The following is a 27,903-nucleotide window of genomic DNA, read 5'->3' as shown; positions in this document are numbered from 1 at the left end:
GGCCTACCCTGCACCTCAGGACGGGACCTCGTAGGCGCCATGCCCTTGGCTGTGTCCCCGGTAGTGCTGCCTAGATGCACCCCCTCAGACATTTATCCAGTAGTAGGGCGTAGCCCCCAGGGTGGACACCCGGTAAAAGAACCTTGCATCCCTCAGCAAAGTCACCAGCAGGATCTAGCGACCCCTCGGCCTGGCGGCCGGTAGCTGGAGCAGCCTCAGTACCTGTGCTGGTGTCCAAACCTGGATGGTCCATCCCGCTCAGATGTTTCCCGGGGAAGGAGTCTCCCTTGCGTGGTGCGGATGAAAAAAGTGGCCAGTACCTTGACTTGTACTTGAAGTTCTTCAAGTTATCTGGGGGTGATTGTTCAAAGAACTCTCTCCACCGAGCTAACCTGTTCTTCAGAGTGCATGGTGTAAGCGCGTCACACGCGGTACAACCCTCTCAGCCGTGATCAGGGCCAAGGCAGTGGAGGCAAAGAGCGTGGGGGTCGGATGTAGGCTTGGCACCTGCTGAGGCGTGGCGCCAGAGGACCAAGTACCTGATAAAAGACCAAAAGACAGTATCCGGGGGAAGAGTGCGTGGAATTACAAGGCTGATGCCAAACCCAGAAGCATTGGTGAAAGCGGTCTGCTCCTGTCGATGCGAAAAAGAGGACTGAGGAATGGCGCCGGTGGGCGTAATCAGGGAAGCGCATGGTCCCAGGGCCGCACCCCCCCATGCACCTCTACATTTAAAGGGGAAGAAGATTTTTTCTGGTGAATAAGGTTCTGTCTCCCTTCCCCAGCGAAAGACGCACATACAGTATGGAGGAAAGGGGTTGGGACATAGGGAGTAATTCTTGGAAGAACATGGAACAAACTGAAATGTCCAAGAGCAATGTATGCCCCTCACAATGTATCCACACCCTTTTATGAAAAAAGCATTGGACATTTCCCAGTGGCTTTTCCAAACAATGTAAGTGACCCTTAGAGAGACCACAGAAGTAAGATGTCCCTGGCAATAGTGTGGAGGAATAACCTAAATGTAATGGTTATCTACTGGGCAGTTATGCTGGATGTTTTTTTCTCGCCTTGACATTACTGTTATGTATATGCTCAATTGCTCAGGAATTTGCTCTTTTTCTTTCCTTCACGAACCATGGTCAGGTTGCCTCACACGGGAGCAACGTCCCAAGAGTGTGGAGAGTACGGATGAGTACACTGTTTTATGGTCAAGCTATGGCACTTTAAGACCACTATGGTGGCGAGTGGCGCAGTTATAAAGGTTAATATAACAAAATCGAGAATTTGGTCCAAATGATTCAAACTACGTTTTCAGACTTACGGAAAGGACTCTCATCCAAGTAAGCAGCATAACTCCAACTACTATTCCAATGAACTGACAACACAGGTTACATTATGAAATCATCCACTATATTAGGCTGCATCACATCAAAGACAACAGAGTACATGCCTAATCTCATCTATTACAGCACAGCAAGTATCCCCACAGCTCAATTAATAAATTAATAGTCCAGTGACTGCTGCAAGTCCGCACCAAAAAATGGCAGGCGTTGTCAACCTCCCCCACTGCCCCTGCATTGGCAATAACGATTTACAGAACAATATCCTCTTTTCTCCATCCTTCTCCAATCACAGAACTGAGTGGGCTTGGGTGGAAGGATGTGGAGTGGATTTTCCAGTTGACAGTTGGCCTAACATCTGGATGAAGATCAGACATACCTCAGTGTCAGCCTCAGCCACCCAGACCCTTTACATGACATCCAATAGGGCGCTCTTCACCCCCTTTAGGCTGGGGGGGGGGGTCAAAGCAAGGCATGCAGGCTACCCTATGTTGGTCTTGCCAAGAGGCTAACTATGCCATCTGCTGTATGATTACATTTTCACACTCCTTGTGGGTGCCTATATGGTCAATAACCCTGGCATATGTAGAATACAGGTGCAGTTATCGTTGCTGTCTGTAATGTACTGTAGTATCCATGCTCAATTTGGGGTGGGGGGGAACAAAAGCCAACAACACATGTTTGACTGCTTGATAGCATTGCCTTCAAAGCAATAACTTCTATACTGCTCCGATGTTTCTGGTTTTGTGGGTGGTGGTTCAAGTTTACTATGGACATGCTATCCGTTTCATAACCTAGGTTTAATTAATTTATTGTTGTAAAAATACCTGCGAGATGATGAATTGACATTTGTTAATGTAGGGAATACTTCAGTAAAAAAATTATTAAACCAAAAAACAGTCCAGTGCCTTAAGTTGTTCTAGGCCAACCACCTTAGTGGTGATAGCATGTATGCTGCCACTGGAAATGTCAGGGATGTCAAACTTGCAATGTCTTATGGGTTGCTCAAGTTGTGATGTTGGGGCAGTTCTTTCAATTTGAGAGTTTACAAAGTTCTTGTTCAGTCTTTGACTTTCCATGTTTACATTGGCATCACACTATTGCTATAGTGTGTAAAGAGCGGCCCATGCAAAGTATTTACCCCCAAAATGACTAACAATTCTTGAAATGAATTGCCCGACATATTGGCAGAGGTTTTTACATAAACATTTATTTGGAGTTTTCCCATGTTATGGATTGACATCTGCACAGGTGTTTGTTAAAGGGTGACAGAATTAATCTCTTGTAATTGGAATCAGACCTTATGGCATCGGAACATTTTCTCTGTATACTCTGGGGATTGGAGACTGCCGTACCTGGTAGATGCTATCAGCTATAGATGAGGAAGAGGATTTCAGATGAAGCCCTTCAAGGGAGCTGGAGATGGAGTCCATCGACGGAACATGCCTCATTGATGTGTGCTGGTAATTGCTGCCAAAGGAAGGACATGAGACTTGTATAACATGGAAATCATGAACTCACACCCCAAAGCGCACACGCAATCAATCATGGTGCAAACCACATTCAAACATTTCATCCATCGGTGGTGGACATGGGCCTTGTCTGTACTTGGTTGTGCACATATTCAAGGTTTGACAGTGTGTGCTCTCTCCTCTGCCGTTTGAAAAAATGTTACAAGTATATTGATATGGTTGCAATTCTCCCACTACATAATGGCAACATCACGCATTCAGAATTTCTCAATGGTTATGCACGGTACATGCAGAACTTCAATGGCAGTTTGGAATTCTACAGCTATTGTGCACTTATCCTTAGAAAGGCAAGTCCGAGATGTGGGTTGCGTAATGGGTGTACATTTCAAAGTATGGGTCTCAACATTTTCACCAAGCAAAAACTATAGAAATAATGCCATCAGCTGCCATGGCTTTGCATTCCTTGTTGCTCAGGTTACAAGTCAACAACCTAAAAACCCTAAACGAGCACCTGCTCGAGAATGGCTTTTAAATGTGCACACCAGCCCCTCTATTGTAGTAATCGCCATTTACATGCCACACCAAGCGCATTCCAGTTGAGACAGCACGTGGCACGAATGAGATTGGGTTAACCATCTTGGACACTCAAAGAAGTTAGTAGAGATTTTAATCTGAGCAACCTAATCCACTTCCCAAGCCCAAAGGGAAAAATGAGAAATCTAGTTGACAGAAGTGGCATCAGGGCAGAGTTTGTGAATGAAATTCAATAAGCAAAATCACAAATACCCGACTACACAGTGCGTGGTGCTAGGGTAGTGGGTGAAGCACCAGGCCTGCAGTAGACCAACAATGGAAGATCTTCAAACATTATGACTACTCTTCCAGGAGCTTTATACACCAAATCTGCAAAGCAACTGAAGTAGCAGGGAAGTTTTACCACATTCAGAGAAAGCATGATGCCATATGGCCTTTGAGGCCAAATGGTGGGACTTAGCAGGATTTGGTCTTCGCACTGAAATAACATGTGGCTTGCCTATTAAAGATAATGTTACATGTGCAATCTACTTTCCCGGTACCCTGCCATTTAATGTGGTTGCTACGACCCTGTGGTGGCACCAAGAAACCAAAGCTGTGTGCATCTGGTGCCATGCATTGCTAACGTTGAAAGTGTGCCAAGAAGGCTGGTGAGAGGGGTTGACCAAAAAGTGTGCGTTGGTAATAGGAGTGTGGACTAGCCAGTACTTCAGTGAAGACCCTCTGTGGCACATTCACAGTGTTGCATTGGTATCACCTGCCTTCTACCACCAATCTAAAAAACTGAAGGGTCAAAACAAACATAATGGAGACACACTGAGCAGAGCCAATAAGCCGACCGCAGCAATGCCAAACCCAGTGGCTAGGCAGTTAGGCAGAAGTAGGTCAGCTCTGGTGCAGGGAGTGTGGTAGTATGACCGCAACAGGTCAGTGACTGCCCAATTGGTAGAACATATCAAGACACAGAAGCAAGGTTTGCCAGTGTGCTCCTGAACTTACATCAGAACTCTGTATAGAGGAGGGCATATTTCTACTTTTGGGACATGCATCTGCGATGTGAAGGAGCACAGAGAAATAGGAGAATGATCTCATGCAAAATTTATTTATTTTACTGAAAGTTTTTAATTGTATGACTTGCATTCTAATCCCTCTGGTCTAAAATGCGTATACCCTCGTCTACATTAGTCTGTTTGGAGAGTTGCCACCTAGCAACATTCCTTTGAAAATTATAAATTATCATTCAGCTGTTGCACCTTTACCAGGATGGTTGTGCTCTGTAGACCCACAGTCCGAGTTGCAGTCAATTAGAATTTACATGCTTTCATATTGAACAACTCTATTTATTCACTTCACGCATGCACGTGTCCCAAGTACAAGTTTAAACCTGTGAGGCCTCTGAAAAAAGCTATCAGAGCAAACAACAATTTCCAAAAAGTATCTTGGCATTGGCAACTCATCCTAATGTTCTGTGGAGATGCATGCATAACTCGCACAAAGATGCGAGGAGTCAGTTTAAATTACAATTAAAGTTGGAAACTTTTTTTTTTTTTTAAAAAGGTAGCGGGCGGTCCTCTCCAGAAAGAACAAGGCATGATTACCTGTTCTGAGATGAGAGTTTGCAGCACACGCTTTTTGCTCACTGTACCTTTCACAGATGGGAAATATCCATTTGCAGATCAGTCTTTGTCCCGCCCACATGGGCAGTCCAGCACCGAAATGCTATGGCAATTCCTCTCTGAACAAGAGTACCTCCAGCAACCCCATACACGCGTTTCAGCCTTGTTGGGCATCATCAGTGAGGTGAATCTGTGCCTCTCTAAGCACAGTGAGCAGAGAGTCCACGTCTGGTTGCCCCCAGGTAACTTAGGGTGACCAACCCAAAGTTCCTTGAAAATATATATATTTTTTTTTTAAAAAGGTAGCAGGCGCTCCTCTCCAGAAAGAACAAGGCATGATAACCTGTTCTGAGATGAGAGTTTGCAGCACACGCTTTTTGCTCACTGTACCTTTCACAGATGGGAAATATCCATTTGCATATTCCTCTCTGAACAAGAGTACCACCAGCAACCCCATACACGTGTTTCAGCCTTTCTGGAGAGGAGCGCCTGCTACCTTCTTTGAAATGTTTGCAAGGAACTTGGGGTTGGTCACCCCGAGTTACCTGGGGGCAACCAGACGTGGACTCCCTGCTCACTGTGCTCAGAGAGACAAAGCTTCACCTCACTGATGAGGCCCAACAAGGCTGAAACACGTGTATGGGGTTGCTTTTGGTACTCTTGTTCAGAGAGGAATTGCCATAGCATTTCGGCGCTGGACTGCCCATGTGGGCGGGACAAAGACTGATATGCAAATGGATATTTCCCATCTGTGAAAGGTACAGTGAGCAAAAAGCGTGTGCTGCAAACTCATCTCAGAACAGGTTATCATGCCATGTTCTTGCTACCTTCTTTGAAAAGTTGGAAACTGGACGATGGCTCCAAATGATATGCTTTCATCCCCAATCTTAACGGAGGAGTGATCACAATGCAAGAGGCCACCAGGCCTACAGCCAAATGGCACTACAAGATCAAGATGTGTGTTAAAGAGGGCAACTGCACAATTGCCACTCTTGAAATGTTTAAAAACAAGACTTATTTGTAAGGTTAGCCAGGTCAGGCAGAGGTTGGAGGAAATGTCTCGAGGGCTTTGGGGTAGAATCGGTAACTAATCAGGACAGCACTATGATCAATGGGTCAACAATGAAGCGGGATACTCTTCAGGTTGGTCACCAGTTTGGTGTGGTACAAAGCACAGTTCTCAAACTATCTTCCAAGTCCCTTCTCCTCCTGGGGCCAACTTGCTCTAGAAAGTAAAGTTCAGCAAGGTGGCTCACTAAGTCTTTCAACCTTAAACTCCTGAACCTCCTGGCACTCGCAGCCTAATAAAACATACCAAGGTTTGATCCTAAACCTAGTCTTTCTGCAGTTCAAACCTATTACAACAAAACGTTCCTTCTGGGGAAGCTTTTGTGAGATGTTACTCAGAATCTGATGTTCTCTTCAGGCATCTGCTTTCACTCTCTTCTCATCCCGCTTCCATGATCTGGGCTTCACGGTTCTCCTTTAAAGGTTTCTCTCTGCCTTCACACAACCAATTCTGGGCTCTCTCCAGCTAATTGGGCTTCTTGCTGGTTTCCGGTAGGCCTCTGAATGACCTTGGTTTGTTTCCTTCTTCTTCTCTGGATGCCCACTCATTGGCCTGGATTCTCTCATGATACACATTGGGCACATCCTGGGCCTTGGTTCAAAGTAGATCCCCATCCGGTAAGATTTTCATATCAATGATAAAAAATCTTCCTGACTGGTCAACCCCAGAATGTTTTTGCTTTGACTATGTAATTATTTTACCTTGTCCCTAGGTGAAGGGGAATATTTTTCCCGTCTCACCTAGTATTCTACTCTTTATAAGCGACCCTTTTATGTCTCTCCATAGTGTATGGTTGAAGTTCTAGTTTCCTACAACTTTTGGGCTTAGGCTGGATTGCTCCTATGGGCTCCTCTGTTAATTTTTCTCATGTACTTCAGTGAACTAAAGTTCCCAAGTAGAAAAGAGGGCTATTCATCCCCCTTTACATTTTAAATAGTGAGCCAGCACACACCACCTTATGGGGAGTGCTGGGGGAATACAATGTATCCCCTTTCTCTTCCTTACCTGGTAACATTTTGTTACAATTTCAAGTTTCCTTGAATGGCTGTGGTGGCAGTTTAACTACATTTAAGACTTGTTAGTCTTAATTACTCACAGGCTGTTAATTCAGCCTTGGTAATGCACAGAAGGGCCACCATTTAGCTTAAGTGGAGGGCTCCTTTTTATTTTTTTGCTATTTCTTGTGTGCTTGCAGTTTGAGGTCTTCCCCTGCCATTTTAGGTGGGAACGACCTCAGTGGCTGTTTTGTATTCAAAGGGAATTCTGTGGATTTCCCGCCCAGGGCTCCAGAGTGTCTGGAAAGGCAGGAAGCATGAGAGGAGTCCAGAATTCTGCAGCCCTTTGTCTTTCACCTTGCCTGAAAAGGAACACACTCCCAGTGGGAGACTGACTGTCCTGACTGCACAGCCAGAAAGCCCCTTGCTGTAAAATGCAGTGAGAGAATGCAGATGTTGTGCTGTAGTTCCTGATAAAAACCCCAAACCTGGAAGCTGCTGACAAGTAGACCACTGGAACTGAACCTGAAGAGGAAGAAACGACGGCCATAGTTATTTCCAGCAACCGGAGAGCCTGCTGTGTAACCAGAGACTGCTGTTACCCTTCCTTCCAATTGACCTGGGAATCCCAAAAAGGACAATGACCCAGAGCCTGGTGAGATCCACTAGACTCTAGAAGACTGCATTTTGAGCCCTCCCACGTCGTGCTATGACCTTGCAGGGCTGCAATAACCTGGGACATCAAGCCAGTGAGCAGTGCATGGTCTACTCAATTCCGAATCGCGCTGAAACTTTGGTGGCATCCTGCAGGACCGCCAGAGACATGAATGGAGTATGAAAAAAGTCCCCTCAACAGAGTGCTGGATCTTGCAAACAACAAGAATCCAACCAGCGATATTCAGTCTTCTTCTGGCTCCTGAAAAGGGTGACAAAACCACAGAGCCGCATCCAGCCGCAAAGAAACTTACCTGGAACCTTCTCCATTGATCCCTGCTGCAAAATCCCTTCCAAAGTCCAGTCTTCCGTCTTCATGACAAACAAATCCATCGGCCAGGTTTTTGGCTGCAGATCCTGAAGTCTTCCTGCTGCAACGCTTCTTCTATGCTGAGGTGCTGTGTTAGCTGAGGTATGTACTTAACTTAAGCCTTCTGACACTTCTTTAAAGCTTTTGGGGTGTTTTCTGTGATTGTGAGTCCTCTCATCCAGTTCACCCAGGCCCCCTGCTGGAATCCTTCTAGGGTTTCTTCTCTGAAGTCCCTGGACCCTAACTAACTCTAAGGTTAACTCTAAAGTGAACTACTTACTTGTTTGAACTGTCTTTCACAGGAACTCTGACTTTTTTGCAACTGAACCTTATCTCACCCTGCCTACAGCCGACATCTAGACCACTAGCGTCCCGCTTCTGCCTCGGAGAACTTGTGCAATACACTAGGGAAGGACTGGATAAGAAAAGGATTCTGTCTTGAAAGGTATAACAAGTGTTTAAAAGTTACTTCTGAAAGAGTTGGTTAGTAACTGTCCCTCAGAGTGAGCAGTTACCAAAGTTCTTACTTCTCTTGAATGTGTTCTGCCATTCTGAAAAGTATATGTACAGTTATTTTACTCACCTGTGAATTGGTTATGCTCTTTCCGAAAAGTAATGCTGTTGGCTTCACTTAACTATTTCTTCCAAATATTAGTGTGTAAGTACACCAACTGGGTCTTGCTTCTCCAGACCTGCTGTATAGCCTGTCTAAACTAAGTCTGCCTTAGGTTTTACCTACCTGCAGTAACATTGAGCCATTCTTAAAGTGTAACATTGGGTTTTGATTTTCCTGGTCTGTTTTACACAGATGCTAAAACAGTCTTAGGGGTTTATACATACCTATAAGTTGCTGATCACTCCTTTAAAAAGTATGTAGGTTTAACTTACCTTGGTCTGCCTTGGGCCACTCTAAAATGAATCAAAGTTATTGTTTACTTAGTTTGTGTTCCACTGACCTAAAAATGAACTGTAATAGTTTTACCTGCCTAGAATAGCTGTGTGCCATTCTTAAGTATTCTGTAGGTTTAGCTGAACTCTGTCTGCCTGGTGCAATCCTAAATTAGTGTAAAGAGTTCTTGCTTACCTTACTCTGTTTTTAACTGAGCTGAAAAGCAACTTTAATTGTATATTACACCAAAAGGTCTTAAACACGTAGTAAAACTGTGTGTTATCCAGAATATAGTTATAGGTTTCTACTGCCCTTTGAATGAGTGTTCCACTAATCAGAAAAGTATACTTGCAGGTTGGTTTACTAAGTGATTTCGTAACAGTGTCACTGCACAACTTCTAGGGTCTACTACCCTTGAATTACTGAAAGTAATCAGAAAGTAACCAATGGTTTTTATACCCATGAATAAGTGTGTCCTATAGTAAATGTGTTTGATAAGGTCTGACTTTTCTTCTAGCAATACTGTTAGCATTCTGAACAAGATTTATGATTTGGTCTGTGTACCTTCAAGCATTCTGTTTTTTTATAATCTGTTTATGACTATGACAAAGTACTTATCCCAAGACTTACCTTGGCCTAACTTTTATTTATAATAAACCTTTACTTTGTATAATACTTCTGGTTTTCCGTGTTTGTTGAACCCTTGGTATACTACAGGTTCTTTGTACCTTCCTAATATTTTCTCTCCCTCCTAAGATAAGCCTGGCTGCTCTGTCTGCGCTACCATATCCTCAGGTGGTACAGCGTATACTAAGAATGGAGTCTTGTACTGTCTCAGTTGAATGGTTTTGCTTAGAAAAACTGTCCCAACAATCCCTCCTTGGTCTTTGCGTAGGTCCCACGTGGACCGTGGCACTGCTTCAAAACCTCAACGTAGGTCTCTTACAGACCTTGGATCTCTCTCTAGCTTCACATTAGGTCCCAGGTGGACCTTGGTTCTCAAGTCTCAAACATTTTCTTTTTTCTAGATTCACACTTTGGATATACAACAGGTCCCTGCTGGACCTGGGTGTGCTTGGAATTCAAAACAGGCCCCTGGTGGACAGTGGTTCTCTTCTAGGCTTTACTGTAGGTCCCTCTTGGATTGTGGTGCTCTTGCGCAGGCTTCAGAGTACACCCGCTCTGCTTCTTTCACTATTCAAACTCACTTTCAGGGCTCAACATTTTGTTAATGGGTATTTCTCCCCCTCTCCCATTAGGGTCCGTGTCAGGCAGTCAACATTTTACCGTGCTGCCATGGGGACATTATTTTCTTTGTTTCCTTATGTTTGCTGGTGAAAAGCCTCTTGGTGTGGCGTTCCGGTTCCTGCTGGGCACAGCGGTTTCTGGTTGAATAGCATAATGGTCTTTCTCTTTCAAGACCAAACTGCATCAGTCAGCCTTCTCCAAGCAGTCTCTGCCTTTATCGAGACACAGTGGCAGTCCAGGATCCCTCCAGAAAAGTCCTCCTGTTGTAGCAAAGGGGTGTCCACTAGCACTTGTGTCTCTTCTTGGATGCTCTTACTCACTGGGTCAGTCCAGCCCTTTTTATACTTCCTGGGCCGGGTCCAGATTGCGATTCTTACTCCGGATTGGTTATTCATTATTTCCTTTCCGATTCTTAGCTCAAATAGTTTAACTGTCCTTCATTAGATTATTATTAGTGAGTATTTTGAATTGGTTGATTATTTAGCTGGCGATATTACCAGTGATGATCATTTGGAGGCTTTAAATGTGTCCACTGTGTACGGCGCCATCTTGGAATTGGGACTGTACAGAGCGTCTGCAGCATGATCGCACAGTTGAGACGTGAACGTGCTGGGTGCTTCTGTTATCTGATTCTGTGAGAACTGGGTTTCTTTTTTCCTGTAGGTATGAGTTGCTTTTGATTTCACATTGACTTGTGTACAACATTATTACAAACACCAGTTCATTGTTGCTTGCCTGTCTATGGCGGAGGTTCCCAGTTCTTTATTACCTCTTGCAAAACTTTCTGGGAACTGTAGTCCTCTGAATTAGACTCCTGCAATGGGATACCCAATGGAGCAGTACTGTGTCTTTTGGGGAAACACAAAGCAATGGCACTCTTGAAACCAAATATTTGTGGTTTGAAGAATAACGTTTATGCAGTATTTGGTCAAGGAAGGGGTTGGACTAAACCCGTAATGTAACTAGGAAAGTGGCTAAAAATAATAGGAATGCTCCGGCAGCAACCTTGTCAGGGACGGGATAACACAAAGTACAGATCTCCAACACTTAAGGATGAGTGCACAAAGCATACAGTTGCTATCCGATTCTTAAAAGACATTGTCCATCCAGGGACACCCTAGTCTATAAAACAAATTGCCAGCAACGCCATTTTCAAGTGCTACTCTTAATGGGTCCTTAGTCTCCTGGCTAGCCCAAGCTGCAACACAAAATTTCTAAGGAGTGGCCACCAAAGAGTTTGCATATCTTTCTCTTAACTGTCCCTTTTGTTCCCCATGGTTTGCCATTTTTCATGGTTTTCCACTGCGTTTGCTGTGGTTCTCAATGGATGTTGGTACTTTTAGCTCTCAGTTGATGCAGGATTGCTCTTTCCACAGTAATATATCGTTTCTCTGAGGGACAGCACGCAGGATAAGACTACTTCCACCCTCTGGAGACACATTGGGTGGCGGCCGGATCAACCCAGTCCCTAGCATCTCACCCCCTCACACAGTAAGATGAGGAGTTCACTCAACTCACCACACTTTCAGTGACTTTGTAAATTGAGCAGGGGATTGGGCACAGCACCGGCACATTCTAGAGGCGGGACGGCACCAACTGGATCTGGAGTCTGGGGTATCGCAGATGAGCTGCAACCTTTAAGATGGTTAGTAGCAGTGCATGGTTCACTGAAGAACACATTCAAGGACTGTTTGATGAGAGGACAGAAAGAAGGTCTTGATAGACAGATATGTACCCTACTGTCAACGCAATGGATAATTCACACGGTGTCAAATGTAACTATTGTTGGACATATCTTGCAGGCTCACTAAGCATACCAAACCTCTGTATTAATGCTAGGATTTATGCCAAAATACTAAGCCGAAATTTCAGGGAAGAATATTTTTGGTGCAAAGCCTGAGCATATTTATTTTTTCTGGTAAATCTATAAATGAACCCCAAACTGATGGACACCCTTGGAGCACTTTGTGCAGGACAAATTGCAAGAGAACTTGAGGAAGGAAAGGGATGAAGAAAATGAGATATGCTGATGCATACATGGAGAACCAGGAAAGCGTAACTTGTAGTGGCGAGCTTCAAAGCAGCTTTTCTGTTCGAGTTGGTTCATAGTGGACTTCAGTTGGATCTCAACAGAAGGCTGCTGTGAAGAGAAGGGTTTTCATTTTGTTTTTACAAAGTGGCGATATATGCCTGCATCTGCATGCGTGTATGAGGGAACGTGCAACCCTAGCGAGGAAGCAACGGGGAGCTATACAAGGCAACACTACGAGGAGGTTAGAAGTAGGATGCAGGGGGAGCAGAGCCACTGAAAGGAGAACAAGGGAGGGAGGTTGCGCAATGCAAGTTGTTTTCTGATAAGCAAGTTACATACCCGAGGTTTTGGAATGTCGGAGTGTTGCCTCAAATGAGGGCAGCTCTGATTGTTTTGATGAGATGACAGCTTGTTCTTTAATGATCCGAGTGCACGTGCTGGCTAAACCGGCAGGGATTATACTGATAATGAATTAGGCAAACGTCCAGTTATCTACTTCAGAGGAAATGGTCTGGGAAACGCTCCGTAGCCTTTGAATAGATGCCGTGGCATTTGAATGCTTCCTGTTCGGTGATAATCTCTAACACTGTATGGATTTCTGGGGAGCCATGTACGTGGTTCATGTGGAAGGGTGGCGCACTTGGGAATAAGGAGTCTGAAACATTCCAAACTCCAGAGGAAATAACCAACAAGACAATCCTGCAATCATAGCTCCCAAATCGAAGACCAGAATTTTATCCTAACAGCATTGAGGTGTGCAGGCGTTTTCAAGTGACCGTGTGGTGACATGTAGCGCAAAACATCTAAATAAATCACACCAATTAATGTAAAAAAAGATTGATGATTCAGGGATCGTGGGCGCACAAAGGCCAGCTGTGTTCAAAGGGGGAGGCAGGCCCATATTGGAGCTGCATGCATGTTTAGGGAGATCAGAAGAGGAGAAGGAGAACATTCCAGATAGTATTGGCGGAAAGAGAGGCCTAGGGCCACTTTTTATGTAGTGAATATCGCTCATACTTAGTGTTGACTTTTGGGGGCAATTTGAAGGCTGCCCAGTAAGGCAGACTAATTGGTTAAAGTGTACAGAGGGAGGGATGCAGAGGCTGACCAATAGTTCAAGTGTCCTTAGGAGCCATGGTTTTAGATGAAAGGGGACACCCATCTCCACCATTAATTTTGGCTGCTAGGTGGCACTTTAGTGTCACCAATCGCTTCAGTACATTGATGCACTATAGCTCTCCCTGGTTGGACCACATAGTTCTGGGTCAAGGTTGGTGCTTTAGGTTCACAAACAGTTTTGCATCAAGAGTGGTGCTTTAATATTACCTTTAGTATTGTATTTTGATGTATAAGCTTAAAAAGCACACTACAAATTAAAAATGATTACTAGCTGCAAAAAGCAGTGATTTCCTGAAGATTACTGTTGTGAACTTTGCATTTAGCAGTCTCCTATAACCTAACCTTCTATATCACCTCGGCAATCTCAAAAATACCTCTGCTGAAGAAACCAGACTCAATGTCAATATTGACAGGCACGCTGGGGCAGGATGAAGGCCTATATAGCAAACCTGCGAGGCGGCTTCTACCAGTTACTGGTTTTCAGGAAGAGGCTTCAGAGATTACTGTAGGAATTCTTAAATTCCCTCCAATTAGGCCACATATCAATTTTAATTATTTGCAATGGCCGGACGTTTCAAAGGGGAAATAAAACGTGGATAAGTTGCTGTGGCAATATTAAGGCTATAAACCTAGGAATTGGTTGTTCGAGTGTGTACGACAGTATCCATAGATATAACCGTATCGTAGAAGGAAGCAAGAGGTTTTGCAAACGTTATGTAGTTTGCCAGAAACAATTTACTTCAGAAAATCTCAATTTTGTGGCACTCTTTCCTAGTTAAAATAATAGAAAATCTCCGACTTTCAAAGGCTGCCAGCCAGTCAGCTTTTGCAACTGCGTCATGTCTTCTGCTTGATCAATCAGTCTATTTATGTAATGGTGTGTGGGTTTTCGGTCTCCTTTCTATTGACTCTACTCCTACTGTGTTCCCTATTACTCAGAACGTTTCATTGTGAGTCAGCGACCAGGCGACACATTTTCACAGGATGGCAGGCAACCGAAATCATTAAAATCAAGCCTTCCAGATTCAAGGACGACAGCAGTCTTAGTGTGGGCAAAAAGCTTATTACTTAAGCGCTCACTTTGGACATGGGGCAAGCCAGCACTTCCCAAATCCATATCATGGTATGGCCAATTAAACATTTGAACCTACTGAGATTGAGAAATGAATCATTCCATTGGGTGATGACCCCTATTGCAACTAACAGAAGTGGGAAGAGGGGGTCCTAGCATGCCGTTTAACAATATGATACTAAAGTAACAGAGCAAGGGCCAAAGAGGGTGGGCAAGGGCGACAGGGAGGGGGGCGAAATGGGGGTGGGCAAGGGCGAAAGAGCACAGGAGAGGGCACGTGAAAGTGAATATCAGAGAAAGAATGTGAGTGAGGGGGAGAGCTAAAAGGTATGAGAGCGAGACAGGGAATTATAATGAGTGACAGTGAATGTTCAGTGAGAGTTCACTCAAATTGGACAAGGAAGGAGCCAAGCTGCAGATCCACCTTCCACCCCTCCATGTGTAAGATTCATGATCAATAAAACTAGAGAGGCGCGCAGAGAAACGAGTGTAAGGACACGAAATGTGCAGTAAGGTACACTAATGAGCGTCGAATACCAATGAAGACTGTAAAAAGCATTGCAAAATCTCCAGAAGCAAGAGCCCTTTAAACATGCCCGACAGTTTTCGATAAGAATGAGAATCTAGCCAGACACGCATTATATGTATGATAATCTTCTGCTACAGATCCCTCAAAGCTTGCATACAGTGACGCGAGATTATTTTAAGAGCCTACAATGAAATGATCTCGTGCACGCAAAGCAACATATCGCAACAGCCATGCGCACGCACAGCAGAGCTAGCTCCGGATCTGCCGTATCGACGAGTCTGCCTTTAACCCTGGCGTGGCTTCCACTTTCCAAGCTCTCCCCTTCGCAGTAACAGTTGCCTCATTCCCCAGCACACACGGGCAGTGCTGCACACCCGCCCTGACACAGAGTAACTGAGCACCTGCTCCTCTCACGGGGCGGCCTGGGGGGACCCCCATGCTTTCTGAAAGTGTGCACCCCCCTCCGAGTGAGGCACGACCCTACATTTAGTACGGGTAGAAGGGTGTTTTGAATGGGTTTATCCCCGATTTAACTTCAATCATGTTCAATACAAAGGCCACATAACGAAAAACATTTGAAGTATTTATTTAGTGGCTACAAACCCGTTATGAGCTTAACAGTCCTTCATTGTCATTCCACACAGTAACAACTGCTTGACTTTTGTTTTTTATCTAGCTAAACTAATTTAATGACACCTTTAAAGCCCCTAATTAGCGCGATTACTCAAATAGTCTTACCTTCGCTTTTGACGCATGCAGGCAAGCGAACTGGTACACCCGGAATCAGTTAGCATCTTAAATTCTTAATCAGGCATAGACTGCCCTTAGGTGGTAGCCGTATGCGGTATAAATCAACATAACCTGTGAACACCACAGGAGCAATCGGGTGCTGGAAGCAATGGGGAAAGGGCTTGGCGTGGTGGGCCCGCCTACTGCAGGTCACTACTGCGGCCATTATTGGCGAAATGTATTCCGCGCTACCCTAGGCTCATTGATTGCACTCTCAGCCATCTAGAGATGAAGTCCATTTAAAAGCAAGCACTGGTAATGCCAACAGTTTGGGCTTGTGTGTAGGCATGGGCAAGGCACTTGCCAGTCACAGCCGTAGTGGTATTAACTGTCCGTTGATGGTAGCAGTTGCAAAATGGTGCGAGTAACTTGTCATCTAATAACCGTGCCTGGCAAATGCCTAATACTAATACACAAGCCAACACTGTTGGCTTTGCTAATGCTGGTTTTTAACAGGACTTCAGTGATGGACCCGCAGTGTGTTTATAAATAGAGTGGCTGACGGCAGACATGATTTGAGACACTTGTATTATCCATAGCGGGTTTGCCGCTCCAATGAAGTCCTTAACTCTCAGAAGACTGCTTTGAAGAACACACTAGCAGGCACTTGGAGTGCGACTTTTGATGGTATGGCTTCATTAAATCGACCTCAAAGAGTTCCCATCAGGTGGTCTTTTGGGCGGGGAAGGGCAGGAACTGGGTGGGAATGGACCTAGGGATTAGCATGGCCAGTCACGGGGTAGACAAATAACCAAACACCCTGTATCCCCCCTCATATGCCGTTTAACCACGTCTGTAGTACAATGCAATCGTGTTGGCTTAGCCACATAATGGCGCAAACCAAAAAGCAGGAAGGCCGACCTGCCATTTGTTTGAAGGCAACCTTATTTTGTCCTAGAGCAGTGAATCTTCCAGAAAGCATACATTCCTTAGTCATGTAAATAAAGGTGCCATGACCTCACCACAGAAGATGTATTGCAGCCCCCCTTTGCCGATGCCGTCCTGTGCATCGCTGCCCAATTCAGCAAATCCTCTCCCTTCCCGGCATGCCGCTTCCTGCACCTCCTAATGAGGTGGTACCGAGGCCGGGCATCTCATCCTCGTCTAGTATTCTGCTCTAGCAACGAGTTGCCCTTCCACCATCACCTTGCTGGCAAAATAGTTCAGTTAGAGCCGGCTGAAGTTGTGTGGGGGGCCCACAGCCCAGTTGTGGGGTGCATAGACTAGAATAGCGATATGCGCACACAATCAACCCCTCCCCGTTCTGATGCAAAATCCTCGATAAGGCTCAATTTTGCCAGTTAATACCACTATGGCTGTGCTGGGCAAATGCCTTCCCCATGCCCACACAAAAACCCAAACTGTTGGCATTGCCAATGCTTTTTAAATGTTGCCCTTTTCCTGTGCGCCTTCTCATCCCTGCGCCACAAACTCTCCCATACACTTCCTGTTCATTGTAGCCCTTTTTTCCATCATGCTGGGCTTTGGCCAGGATTCGTGCCCGAACTTTGCTCACGTTGTGACTCAACACGATGTTGCCAGTCTGCCAGGGTAGCGGATCAGCAATCCCTGAACACCCATGGACCTATCCTGGGACCCTACAGGATGTATTATTTGATGAACTTAAGAGTTAGGTTACGGTTGTGTACTGCGATGGGGGAGGTCAGTTGCGATCCACCAACTCTGCTGTGTAACAGGTCCCCCGATCTTTGCCCCTTTTCTAGTTTTGCCTGCTTATTTGTATCCACCATTTTAACAGCCAAGCCTCACAGAATCCGGTGCCCTTGCCAGCCCGGAGTATGTCCAGCAAGACATCACTGTTCTAGTTATTTAAATGCAGGTCCATACAAAAAGGAGGGGTTGAGCAGTAGCCTTGTGTGGCAAGGGGACAGATGCACAGGAGTTGAGCGATCCTTGTTGTCGAGTATCCTCTCATGAATGGTGGACAAGCGTGTAATGCTGCACAACAAACATGCGCTCTAGTCGCATAGTATCAACAAAGGCCTTTGTATTTCCAATGGCAATGGAAATGAACGTGGTGAGACTCTCCCGGTGGTGCAGTGGTGAGGTAAGGTTGGTTTTAGGAGAGAACAGCCCACGTGGGTGTAGAGGGGGGCTCATCGTGGTTGGGTGGGGACGCGGGTAGGGTGTATAGTACTTTTGGCAGCATAGTTCTTTCTCCGATCTAAGCATCCCACTCCTATTCATGTACCCACACATAACACTTTGTAAGGCACCACTCACCACCCATGGGGTCATTGAATGAACCATCCACCTTACCCCACGTGGGGGTAGAGGAATGCCCCACTTATCACTGTTTGGATTTGCATACAACAATGTAACTCCCCCAAGCATCTGTACCTGCATACCCCTTACAGTAGCATCTGCCCCCCCACCTCTAGCACTATTATGCAAAACCGCATCAAAGTAAATCCTGTCCCGAAAACAGCTGCAAAGCAAGGAGTACAAGACTGCCGTTTCCCCATATCATTGCCGTGCACAGAGAACTCACTGCTCATAGACAAAGCCTGTGTGTTTTGCAGAACCAGCAAGATCAAAAAGCCACATCGTGTTCCCCCTCTATTGGATCCGTTCTACATTGAATCAATACACAAACAGCCCAGTCACAGGCACATGCCGCCTGCTTGCACATTCCATTCGCGCAGCATGTGATCTGCGACCGTGGGCCCGACCACATGAGGACGACTCACAGCAGAGTGCATGATCGTCAGCAGCGCCGCCCCTGTGCTGCGTGCTGCCTGGTGACTGCTAGTTACCTGCTCGTGCTGGCCTTCCGAGAGAGCGTGCCGCTGGGAGACGAGGGAGGCGTCTGGTAGATGAAGTTATAATCCGAGGTCTTCAGGTCATTAATCACCTGCACAGGAGGGAAAACAAACTTTATAAAAAGGGATACGAAAAAGCAAAGGTAACTTCTAAAGCGCTCCGATTACACGGCGTTTGAGCGTACCAAAAGAAAGGAATGCATTAAACATTATAAAAGTCATACACCATGAGCTGGAGCAAAGTGGACAGCGCTTTAAGTGGGCTGGGCCTCCGCAGTCCCCAAAAAACTCGCTGGAGCCGGCCCTCACACAGCCCCGACAACCACTATTTTTCTTTCTGTGCGCACTGCAGGTGAGACTGTGTTCACTGTGCTATTTATTACTCAGGTGGTGGATTTCGTTTGTTTCATTCATAGACTGATTGACACAAAGCACATAATGGGTTTATGTATTAAGCAGTCTATTGTATAAAACAAAACACATTGTGCACATATGAAATCGCACAGTTTAATGTGCCACTGGTTTGTCAGCAGCAGGGCTCGGGCTGGAATCCCTAGCATTGGGCAATAAAAAAAAAAAGCTATTTTTTATTTTCCCGTGCGTGGTGGGGGGGTATTACCAACCAGAGTCCTGCTGATGACAAGCCAGTGTCAAACCACACTGCCGTTTCGTAGGTGCTGGATTCCACTGGTTTCATTTAATGTATTGCTTGACACAGTCTATCGAATGAAACAAAATTAATTAAGCATCAATGAAACCGCAGAGTGCAATTCGTCACGGGCAGGGATCGGGTGAATCCCCAGCCTGAGACAATACAAAAAGAAAACAGGTAACCTGACTACTTTTCTTAATCGTCATGTATCTCGGAAGCAGCTGTGCGACTGCCGAGTTGTGCTACAGTGCGGCTTGAAGTTGGTTGGTTTAGGTGCTTTCCTCTAATCTAAGGAAAGCAGGTTGAGATCGAGGAGCAGGAGCCGGCGGTAGGCTGCGGTCTGCTGGAGCTAATCATCGGTCGGACCCCCTGCCAGAATGTCTGCTTCCAGGGGGGTTGAGGGGGGGGGGGGCAGAAGCAGCAGGAGCCCGTTGCTGGCTGTGGATACGCTGCTCTGCTGAGTTGCCCATTTGCCGTCTTGGAGCAGGGTGCCTAGCGGTAAGCTTTGCAGTTAAGCAGTGGCAGAAATGCGGCAAGTGTCTTGGTGTTCCGGTGCTCTGGGCGAGGAGTGAAGCCAAGCAGCCCGCTACTCCGCGTCACAGTGTAAAGCTGATTAATTCGAACTGGGCCTTCATGTGGTGGTGCAAGGTAATAACTATTGAAGCATTGAGTACCGCTCAGAAGCTAGGCATTGTGGGCATAGCCTGAGAGGTTGCCATACCCCAGTTGAGTTGGCTTTTTAGGACCAGCTTGGGGTTTGGCATAATTGTGGCTTGGGTGTGACTCAAGCACCGACTGCACATGCGTGTGAGCAGCGAGAGATTCCAAACATTGAATAATAAGTAACTTGCATTGAAAGTCTGGTAGAGCCTCCTCGGTATCTACTCTCCTAAAACGTGCAGAGTTTGCTAGCTAGGGTCGGCATGGCTGGGATCAATCGACCTTGAAGGCGTAATACCGGCCGTAGCTGTCCACACCGGGTTGCTTGGGATAAGCTTCCCGCCAAATTTGATTTGAGTATCTGTTTCTTGGCGTCCTGTAACACTCAGGGATGACAAAGTCCAAAATACAGCCTAGAGCAGGACTTCACAGTGGTACGGCAAAGGTTGGGAAACTACCTTGGAGTCCAGCTAACAATACAAGTGGCTTACAAGAGATGCCACACATTAAAAAAGATAAGCAATCTACCACCCACCTCTCAGTCTACGATTGCTGGCTATTGTTCCACTTTTGCAAGCCTTTGATACTCCATGTGCTGGAGAGAGCATTGATAGTCCACAAATGTGTTGGTGAACTAATAGCCCTGGCTCCCTAAATAGGTTTCTTGGCGCGGAACTAAAGCTTCTTCCAATGTTAACACAAACAGGATTGTAACTTCGATGTGTTCCTCCTTCAGGAAACTTGGCTCAATCCTACACTGCACCTTGATGGGTACCACATATCCGTTAATGGCAAACAAAGGCCCAAGTGGCAAACCATACAGAGGACTAAGAACTGGGATCAGACAAGCTATTGTCTCACGCCTTGTAGCCCTCCCTACTGTTAGTAGCTTTCTCCAGGCTGTTGAATTGAAGTCTGATGCTAAGCATGAGTTGGGAAATCTGCTGATAGTAAATATGTATATCCCGCCAGAAACCCATAGCATGGAGGATATCCACCTTACACTTGGAGATTTTCTCAGCCTGGGGTGGGGGGGGGTGGAGAGGATTGGAAGTTCCTGATAACCAGCAAATCCTCTTAGGTGGGGATTTAAATGCGCAGTATATGGATGCTCAAGAATGCACCGTAGATAGTAACATTGGTACAAAGAAGTGTAATGACTCAGAAAAGGAGTAATGGTGTCTAGTGGGTGAATTTTCTAAGAGCTTGGGGCCTTACACTATTGAATGCACAACACGGGGCAATATACATGGGGCATGAATAATAGAAGAACAAGTTACTTTCTTACCTGGTAACGTTCTTTCGATGGGATGGTCCGACGACGTATTCCATATCTATGACATGTAATCACCACAGCTGTGCTGCTTCGGAAACTTTTGTCTGCGTCCTGCGTCGATGACGTCGATGCGCCGTCGTCGAGGGCCTCCTCCGACGTCATCCGATGTGATAAGTAGGACGCACGACGCCCGTAGCCTCAGTTGTAGTTTTTTCCCCCAGAACGTGTGACACTAGTCAACTGCCAGTCAGACACAAAGCCTTGCGGAACGTAAGCTGCAATCGCAAAAGAAATTCTGCAGCGGGGAAGGCAGGACGGGAGCGATATGGAATACGTCGTCGGACCATCCCATCGAAAGAACGTTACCAGGTAAGAAAGTAACTTGTTCTTCGAGGGGATTGGGTCCTCCGACGTATTCCATATCTATGACAGACTCCCAAAGCAGTACCAGAGAAAGGAGGAGGGAAAGAATTTAGAATCAAGATTTAGAATAGCCAATCAAATAGCAGAGCAAAGGACTGCCTTGCCAAAGGCCAGATCCTGTGCTCGGATGGAATCGAGGGAATAGTGACGTACAAATGTATGTACTGAAGCCCAGGTGGCTGCATCACAGATGTTGCGAATAGTAACACCCCTCTGCAGGGCAGTAGACGCAGCCATACCCCTGGTAGAATGGGCCCACAAGCCAGCCGGTGGGTCCTTACCCGCCAAGCGGTAACACTCCGAGATGGCCAAAATAATCCAGCGAGACAAAGTCTGTTTCGTCACAGCTTGCCCCAAACGCTTTCCAGCGTAACCAATAAAGAGTTGATCGTCCACTCTGACCCGGGACATGCGTGAAACATAAAAGCTTAAAGCTCTCCTAGGATCAAGCCTATGGAGCCTCTCCTCTTCCTTACCAGGATGCGGAGGAGGATAGAATGCCGGAAGAACAACCTTCTGGGCCAAATGAAATTCCGTCACTACCTTCGGAAGAAAAGAAGGACGAACTCTAAGGACAACCCTGTCCTTGTGAAATACAGTGAAGGAAGGCTTAACTGAAAGTGCCTGTAACTCACTCACTCTGGTAGCGGAAGTAACCGCAACTAAAAACACAGTTTTCAGAGTTAACAGCCTCAAAGGGCAAGAATGTAAAGGCTCAAACGGAGCACCCATAAGAAACTTAAGAACAAGGTTTAAATCCCAACCGGGCACCAGGAAAGGTGACGGAGGGAACACATTAGTGAGCCCTTTCAGAAACTGTGAAATCAAAGGGATTTTAAAGTAAGAACACTCTTCAGACGAGCGCTTAAAGATGGACAGCGCCGCCAGGTAACCTTTAAATGGTACCCACTTGCAAGCCCCTGTGGGCCAAAGAAAGTAAAAAGGACAGAACCATGGGGATGTCACATGAAAAAGGATCCACATTCTGAACTCTGCACCAGTCGCAGAACTTACGCCAACGGCAACGGTACAGAGACTTTGTTGCTGGCCTTCGGGCCGAAAGCAACACCTCCATCACGTCCTCAGGGAGGTCCCAATCCTTATACCTCAACCTTTCAGAAGCCAAGCGTGAAGGTTGAGGGATCCGACCTCTGGTTGGAGAACCAGACCCCCTTCCTGTGAGAGCAGATCGTCTCGGTAGGGAAGACGACGTGGAGGGCAGATGGATAAGTCGAGAAGGTCCGGGTACCACGTCCTCCGAGCCCACGCCGGGGCAATGAGGATCATCCGGGAACCGCACTTCCGTAACCTCCGCAGCACTTGCGGGATGACGGGGACTGGAGGAAACGCGTACAGCAGCGGGAATGACCACTCCACCACGAACGCGTCTCCTAAGGCTCCTTTTGGAGGAAATTCCCGCGAGCAAAACCTTTCGCACTTCCGGTTGACACTGGAGGCGAAGAGATCCACTTGAGGGGTCCCCCAAAGGGCGAAGATCTCCAGGAGAATCTCCTGAGCCACCTCCCACTCGTGAGAGATTGCGCTCTGCCTGCTCAGAGCGTCCGCCGTCACGTTCTCGTCTCCGGCCAGATAACTGCCGAGATCGAAACTTCCTGCTGGATGGCCCAGAACTCGAGCTGCATCGCCTCCCTGCACAGAGGAAGTGACCCTGCCCCCCCTTTTTTGTTGAGGTAGTGCATGGCCACTGTATTGTCCGTCAGGATCAGGACACTCTGTCCTCGCACAGTCGGCAGAAAAGCCTTCAGGGCTAGCCTGATGGCCCTCAGCTCCAAAAGATTGATATTGAGTCTGGACTCCGACGGAGACCAACGACCGCTGACTGTCAGCCCGTTGGCATGAGCTCCCCATCCCGTGAGGGATGCATCCGTCACGATCGTCACCTCCGGCCAGGGAAGCCAAAATGGAGCCCCCCTCATCAAGTTGCCTTCAACGGCCCACCACAGAAGATCCCGGGCGACCGAGGGCGGCACCTGAACCGGGTCCGACATCCTGCCGGAGGACTGCGACCATTGCGTCTTGAGTGCCCACTGCAAAGATCTCATCCGCAGGCGAGCCTCTGGCACCAGAAGAATGCAGGATGCCATGAGGCCGAGCAACCTCAAGAACTCGAACGCAGGGAGCGTCTGGGCATGCTGAAACTTGTGCACCATCTGCTGAATGTGAAGAGCCCTCACCTGGGGAGGAAAACACTGCCCCAGGGAAGTGTTGAGCACTGCTCCGATGTACTGGAGCCGCTGTGTTGGCGTCAAATGGGACTTCTTTAAATTGAGGGAGAAGCCCAGCCTGTGAAGGGAGCGACAGGTGACCGATAGATGATCCAGGACTTGCTCGGGAGAGCTCCCCCTGATCAACCAATCGTCCAGGTAGGGATAGACGTGAATCCCCCCCTTGCCTGAGATGCGCTGCCACCACCACCATGAGCTTGGTGAAAACCCTCGGGGCGGAGGTCAATCCGAACGGCAGGACCCGAAACTGAAAGTGCGAGTCGCCAACCGCGAACCTCAGGTACTTCTTGTGCTTGGGATGGATCGGCACATGGAAGTAAGCATCCTTGAGGTCGAGTGACACCAACCAGTCCTGAAGCTGAAGGGCCTGGAGGACTTGAGAGAGAGTAACCATCTTGAACTTGTCCTTCCTGAGGAGTTTGTTCAAACCGCGCAAGTCCATAATGGGTCTCAATCCCCCGTCTTTCTTCAAAATCAAAAAATAAGGGGAATACCATCCCTTGTTCCTCTCCGCTACAGGCACCAGTTCTATGGCGCCTTTCTCCAGCAGGGCTTGAATTTCCTGCGCAAGGAGCGGATCCGGACTCTGCAAAGAGAGGTTCCCCGGTGGATTGTCGCGAGACCTGTGCCGAAAAGGAAGACAGTAGCCGTGGGTTATGATCTCCAGAACCCACACATCTGAAGTAATGGCTTGCCACTCTACAAGATGCTGCGCCAGCCTTCCCCCAACCGGCGAACCATGGGACATGGCCTCACGACTGAGTGGGAGCGGCTGCGGCGTTACCTGAGGGCAAAGAGGCAACTGCCCGAGCGGCCTTGGCACCACGGGTACCCTGTCGTCCACCTCTGGTACCCCTGCGGTGGCCTCTTTGACTGCCAGCTCCTCTCGCTTTACTGAAGGATGAGTAATAGCGAAAGGCACCACCCCTCCACTGCTGTCCCCTAGGACGAAAAGGCGGAGGTTGGCGAACTGCAGCGCCCAACGACTTTGCTGCAGCTTTTGAGGTCTGCAACCTCTCATGGCTCTCGTCAGCCTTGCTGCCAAAAAGGTGTTCACCGTCAAAGGGCATGTTGAGGAGCTGGGACTGCACATCAGGAGCAAATCCCGACTTCCGCAACCACGCAAACCTGCGTATCACGGTGCTTGCCGCCATGGACCTACTGACGCATTCAGCTAAATCCAAACCCGACTGAACGGATTCACACATGGCATCCTTACCATCCTGGACCATAGCAAGGAAACCATCCCGTTCGTCCCCTTCGGGAATATGTTCAGCCGCCAACGCAACACAGTTCCACAGAGTGTGTGTGAAACGAGACAAGGCACAAATGGAGTTGGCCGCCTGAAGCGCCATACCACCAGAAGAAAACACTTTCTTCGCCCAGCCATCAAAACGTTTGTCGTCCCTATCAGGAGGGATGGTAGGGTACGACGCCTGCTTTGCCGGGGCCGGGGCCGCCTGCACCACCAAACTCTCCGGAGTGGGGTGCCTGGTCAAGTAGCAGGGGTCGCTACTGGCTGGATGGTATTTTCGCGACAAGGATCTGCCCACCGCCGGGAGACTCTCAGGAGCAGTCCAAGCCGCCGCCACCCTTCTCTGTAAAGCCATATGGAACGGCAGTACCGGGTCAGTTGGGGGACCAACATCAAGGATGTCCGTCAGATCATCCTGCACAAACTCCCCTGGGGGAGCAGACCATCCCAAGTACTCAGAAACCCTAGCCATAAGGCGCCGGTACGAGGAATCGGCATGAGAGCCAGGCTCAGGCCTACAAAACTCCACCTCCGGAGAGGTGTCCAGTCCACTGGCATCATGCAGTGACTGTCTCAATTCGTCAAACTGACTATGGCCCGAGACAATTTCATCTGGAACCTGACTAGGAACCAGGCCATCAGAATCCTCATCCGCCTCTGAAATATAGTCCAGGTGGCGAAAAGAAGGCACCCGAGAGTGCTTGCTCTTAACCAGAGCCTTCCTAGGGGGTTCTCCCGTGCCACGGGGTACCTCCGACACGAAAGGCGTCGATGGCGTCGAGCGAATCGGCGCCGGCGTCGAGAGAACCGGCATCGGCGCCGAGAGGATCGGCGCCGAGGAAATCGGCGTCGACGTCAGACGCAGCGCCTCCAGCATCGGCGGCGTCGACACAGCCCTCGTGGCCGGAGCCCCGAGCGCGTCCCTCGACGACCCTCAGACATCGATGTCTTCCTCGAAGACTTCACAGGTGCACACGGTCTGGAACGCGTCGAGGACCGGGACCTGGAACGGGTACGGCGAGAACGAGTCTCCTTGTCCGAACAGGACCTCTCCCATGACTCGTGCCGACCACTCATGCAAGCGGTGTCTCTCGACCTCACACGACCGACCCCACTCGGGGGCACGGACGGCGTAGTACCCTGCGACTCAAGAATCGCCAGCATTTTCTTCCCGAAGGAAGCCCATTCCTCCGGCGTCGCACGGCTGGTGGGGTAAGCGACGTGCCGGGCAGAGTCCTCCGAGGAGGACCTGGAAGACGACCGGTGTCAGCGCTTCCGAGAACGCCTCGAAGAGGCTGAGGAGTGGCGAGACCGACTCCTAGAAGGAGACCCACGAGACTTCCGACGACGACGCGGAGAGTCACCCCTCGAATCATCCGTCGAAAGCCCCGCAGACTTCGACTTCCTGGGCTTGGACACCCGACCTACCGACAACAACTTCTTACGTTCGCGTAAGGCTTTGGACTTGAGCGACTGGCAGTCGATAGTCATCCGTGTCGTGGGCCTCCCCGAGGCACCAGAGGCAGGCGTCGTGCGAGTCCGTCACCGACATCTTGGACCCACACTCCCCGCACTTCTTGAAACCCGGACGCGGGGTCGAAGACGAAGTAGAAGACATCTTCACACGAAGGATTTGCACAAAACGAACAGGTTCGAAGAACCGAGAAGACCAGAACTCCAAAGAGTCGAGGCGTGAACCGAGAATCACGAAGCAACACGTTCGCGGAAAAAACGGAACTGAGGCTACGGGCGTCGTGCTTCCTACTTATCACATCGGATGACGTCGGAGGAGGCCCTCGACGACGGCGCATCGACGTCATCGACGCAGGACGCAGAAAAAAGTTTCTGAAGCAGCACAGCTGTGGTGATTACATGTCATAGATATGGAATACGTCGGAGGACCCAATCCCCTCGAAGTGCCACATTGGATTATTTCTTTTGTAATAATGCATGCCTTGTGGAAATTGGTTTAATGGTGCCACCAACCGATTTTAGCAATCATGCCATCTTGGCTTCGACTATACGTAGCTATAAAGTAACAGATGAGCATATTTTGGACCACCGGTAACGTCCTAAGAGCAAACTTATTTCTTTCTCAATTTAGAGCCATTGACATTAGGTCGCTGGCAAACCTGAATGGCAACCAAATAGAAGCCTGGCTTAAACAATTTACGTTTAACTCTGGATCCAAATCCACGGGTCATTTGATAGTAGTGGATAAACATGCTAATGAATTTGACATGGCCATTCACAAAGCAAAAAGGGCAATGAGAATAAAGCTGCAAGCACTACGGAGGGCTGGTGGCATGCAAAACGAGCAGCGTCGACTGACAAATGTGATTAAGGGCAATTACAATTAAAGGCATTGGTTAAAGCGCTGGACACTTTCGATTAAAACCAGACAATGGCAAAAAATGGTCTGTGAACTCAAAAGTGGCGAGACTAGAATTATATGGTCAATGCTCTCAGGGGCTAAGGGTGAGAGTAAAGAGAAAACTTGAAACCTTATTAAAGAACAGGTGCGGATGGCCTACCTAAGAAATAAAGACAGAGGCTCATTCAAGAGACTAGCCTACAATATTGCCCCGGGGATGGGGGCATTGGGTGGTGGTAGGGTTGGGCATTGATTAAAACACAGGAAGACATGGAGAATACAATCTCAAAATGTAAGAACTCTGGAGCACCTGGCCCCAACGGGTTAGCCAACGTAGTTTTAAAACAAGACCCAAGCAGGTGGCCTAAAATTTAAAAAATCTTATTTGATTAAGTATGCCAATCACAGGAGATTCCCATCTCATGGCAGCAATCGATATTACTACCAGTATACATAAAAGGGGGCCAATTACTACCTTAAAATGATAGGCTACTGTCACTCTT

General features: G+C 47.7%; 1 protein-coding gene across 5 annotated transcripts in view; it reads right to left on the bottom strand.

Moving 5' to 3' along the window:
* LOC138581130 (protein MTSS 1-like) overlaps nucleotides 1–27,903 on the bottom strand; it is an 885,917-nt gene that overhangs the window by 146,309 nt on the left and 711,705 nt on the right. For all 5 annotated transcript variants that reach the window (XM_069652219.1, XM_069652221.1, XM_069652222.1 and 2 more), the window contains exons 9-10: nucleotides 18,509–18,606; nucleotides 2,699–2,813 (exon numbers count right to left, since the gene is read on the bottom strand). In XM_069652219.1, the coding sequence (XP_069508320.1) occupies nucleotides 2,699–2,813; nucleotides 18,509–18,606 (213 nt within the window). The remainder of the gene's footprint in view (nucleotides 1–2,698; nucleotides 2,814–18,508; nucleotides 18,607–27,903) is intronic.

This window comes from Ambystoma mexicanum, chromosome 3p (assembly GCF_040938575.1).
Source record: "Ambystoma mexicanum isolate Mex_15411 chromosome 3p, UKY_AmexF1_1, whole genome shotgun sequence".
In the NCBI taxonomy this organism is placed as follows: domain Eukaryota; kingdom Metazoa; phylum Chordata; class Amphibia; order Caudata; family Ambystomatidae; genus Ambystoma; species Ambystoma mexicanum.
Note: the sequence above shows the minus strand (reverse complement) of the source record. Positions and strands in the feature narration are given on the sequence as shown.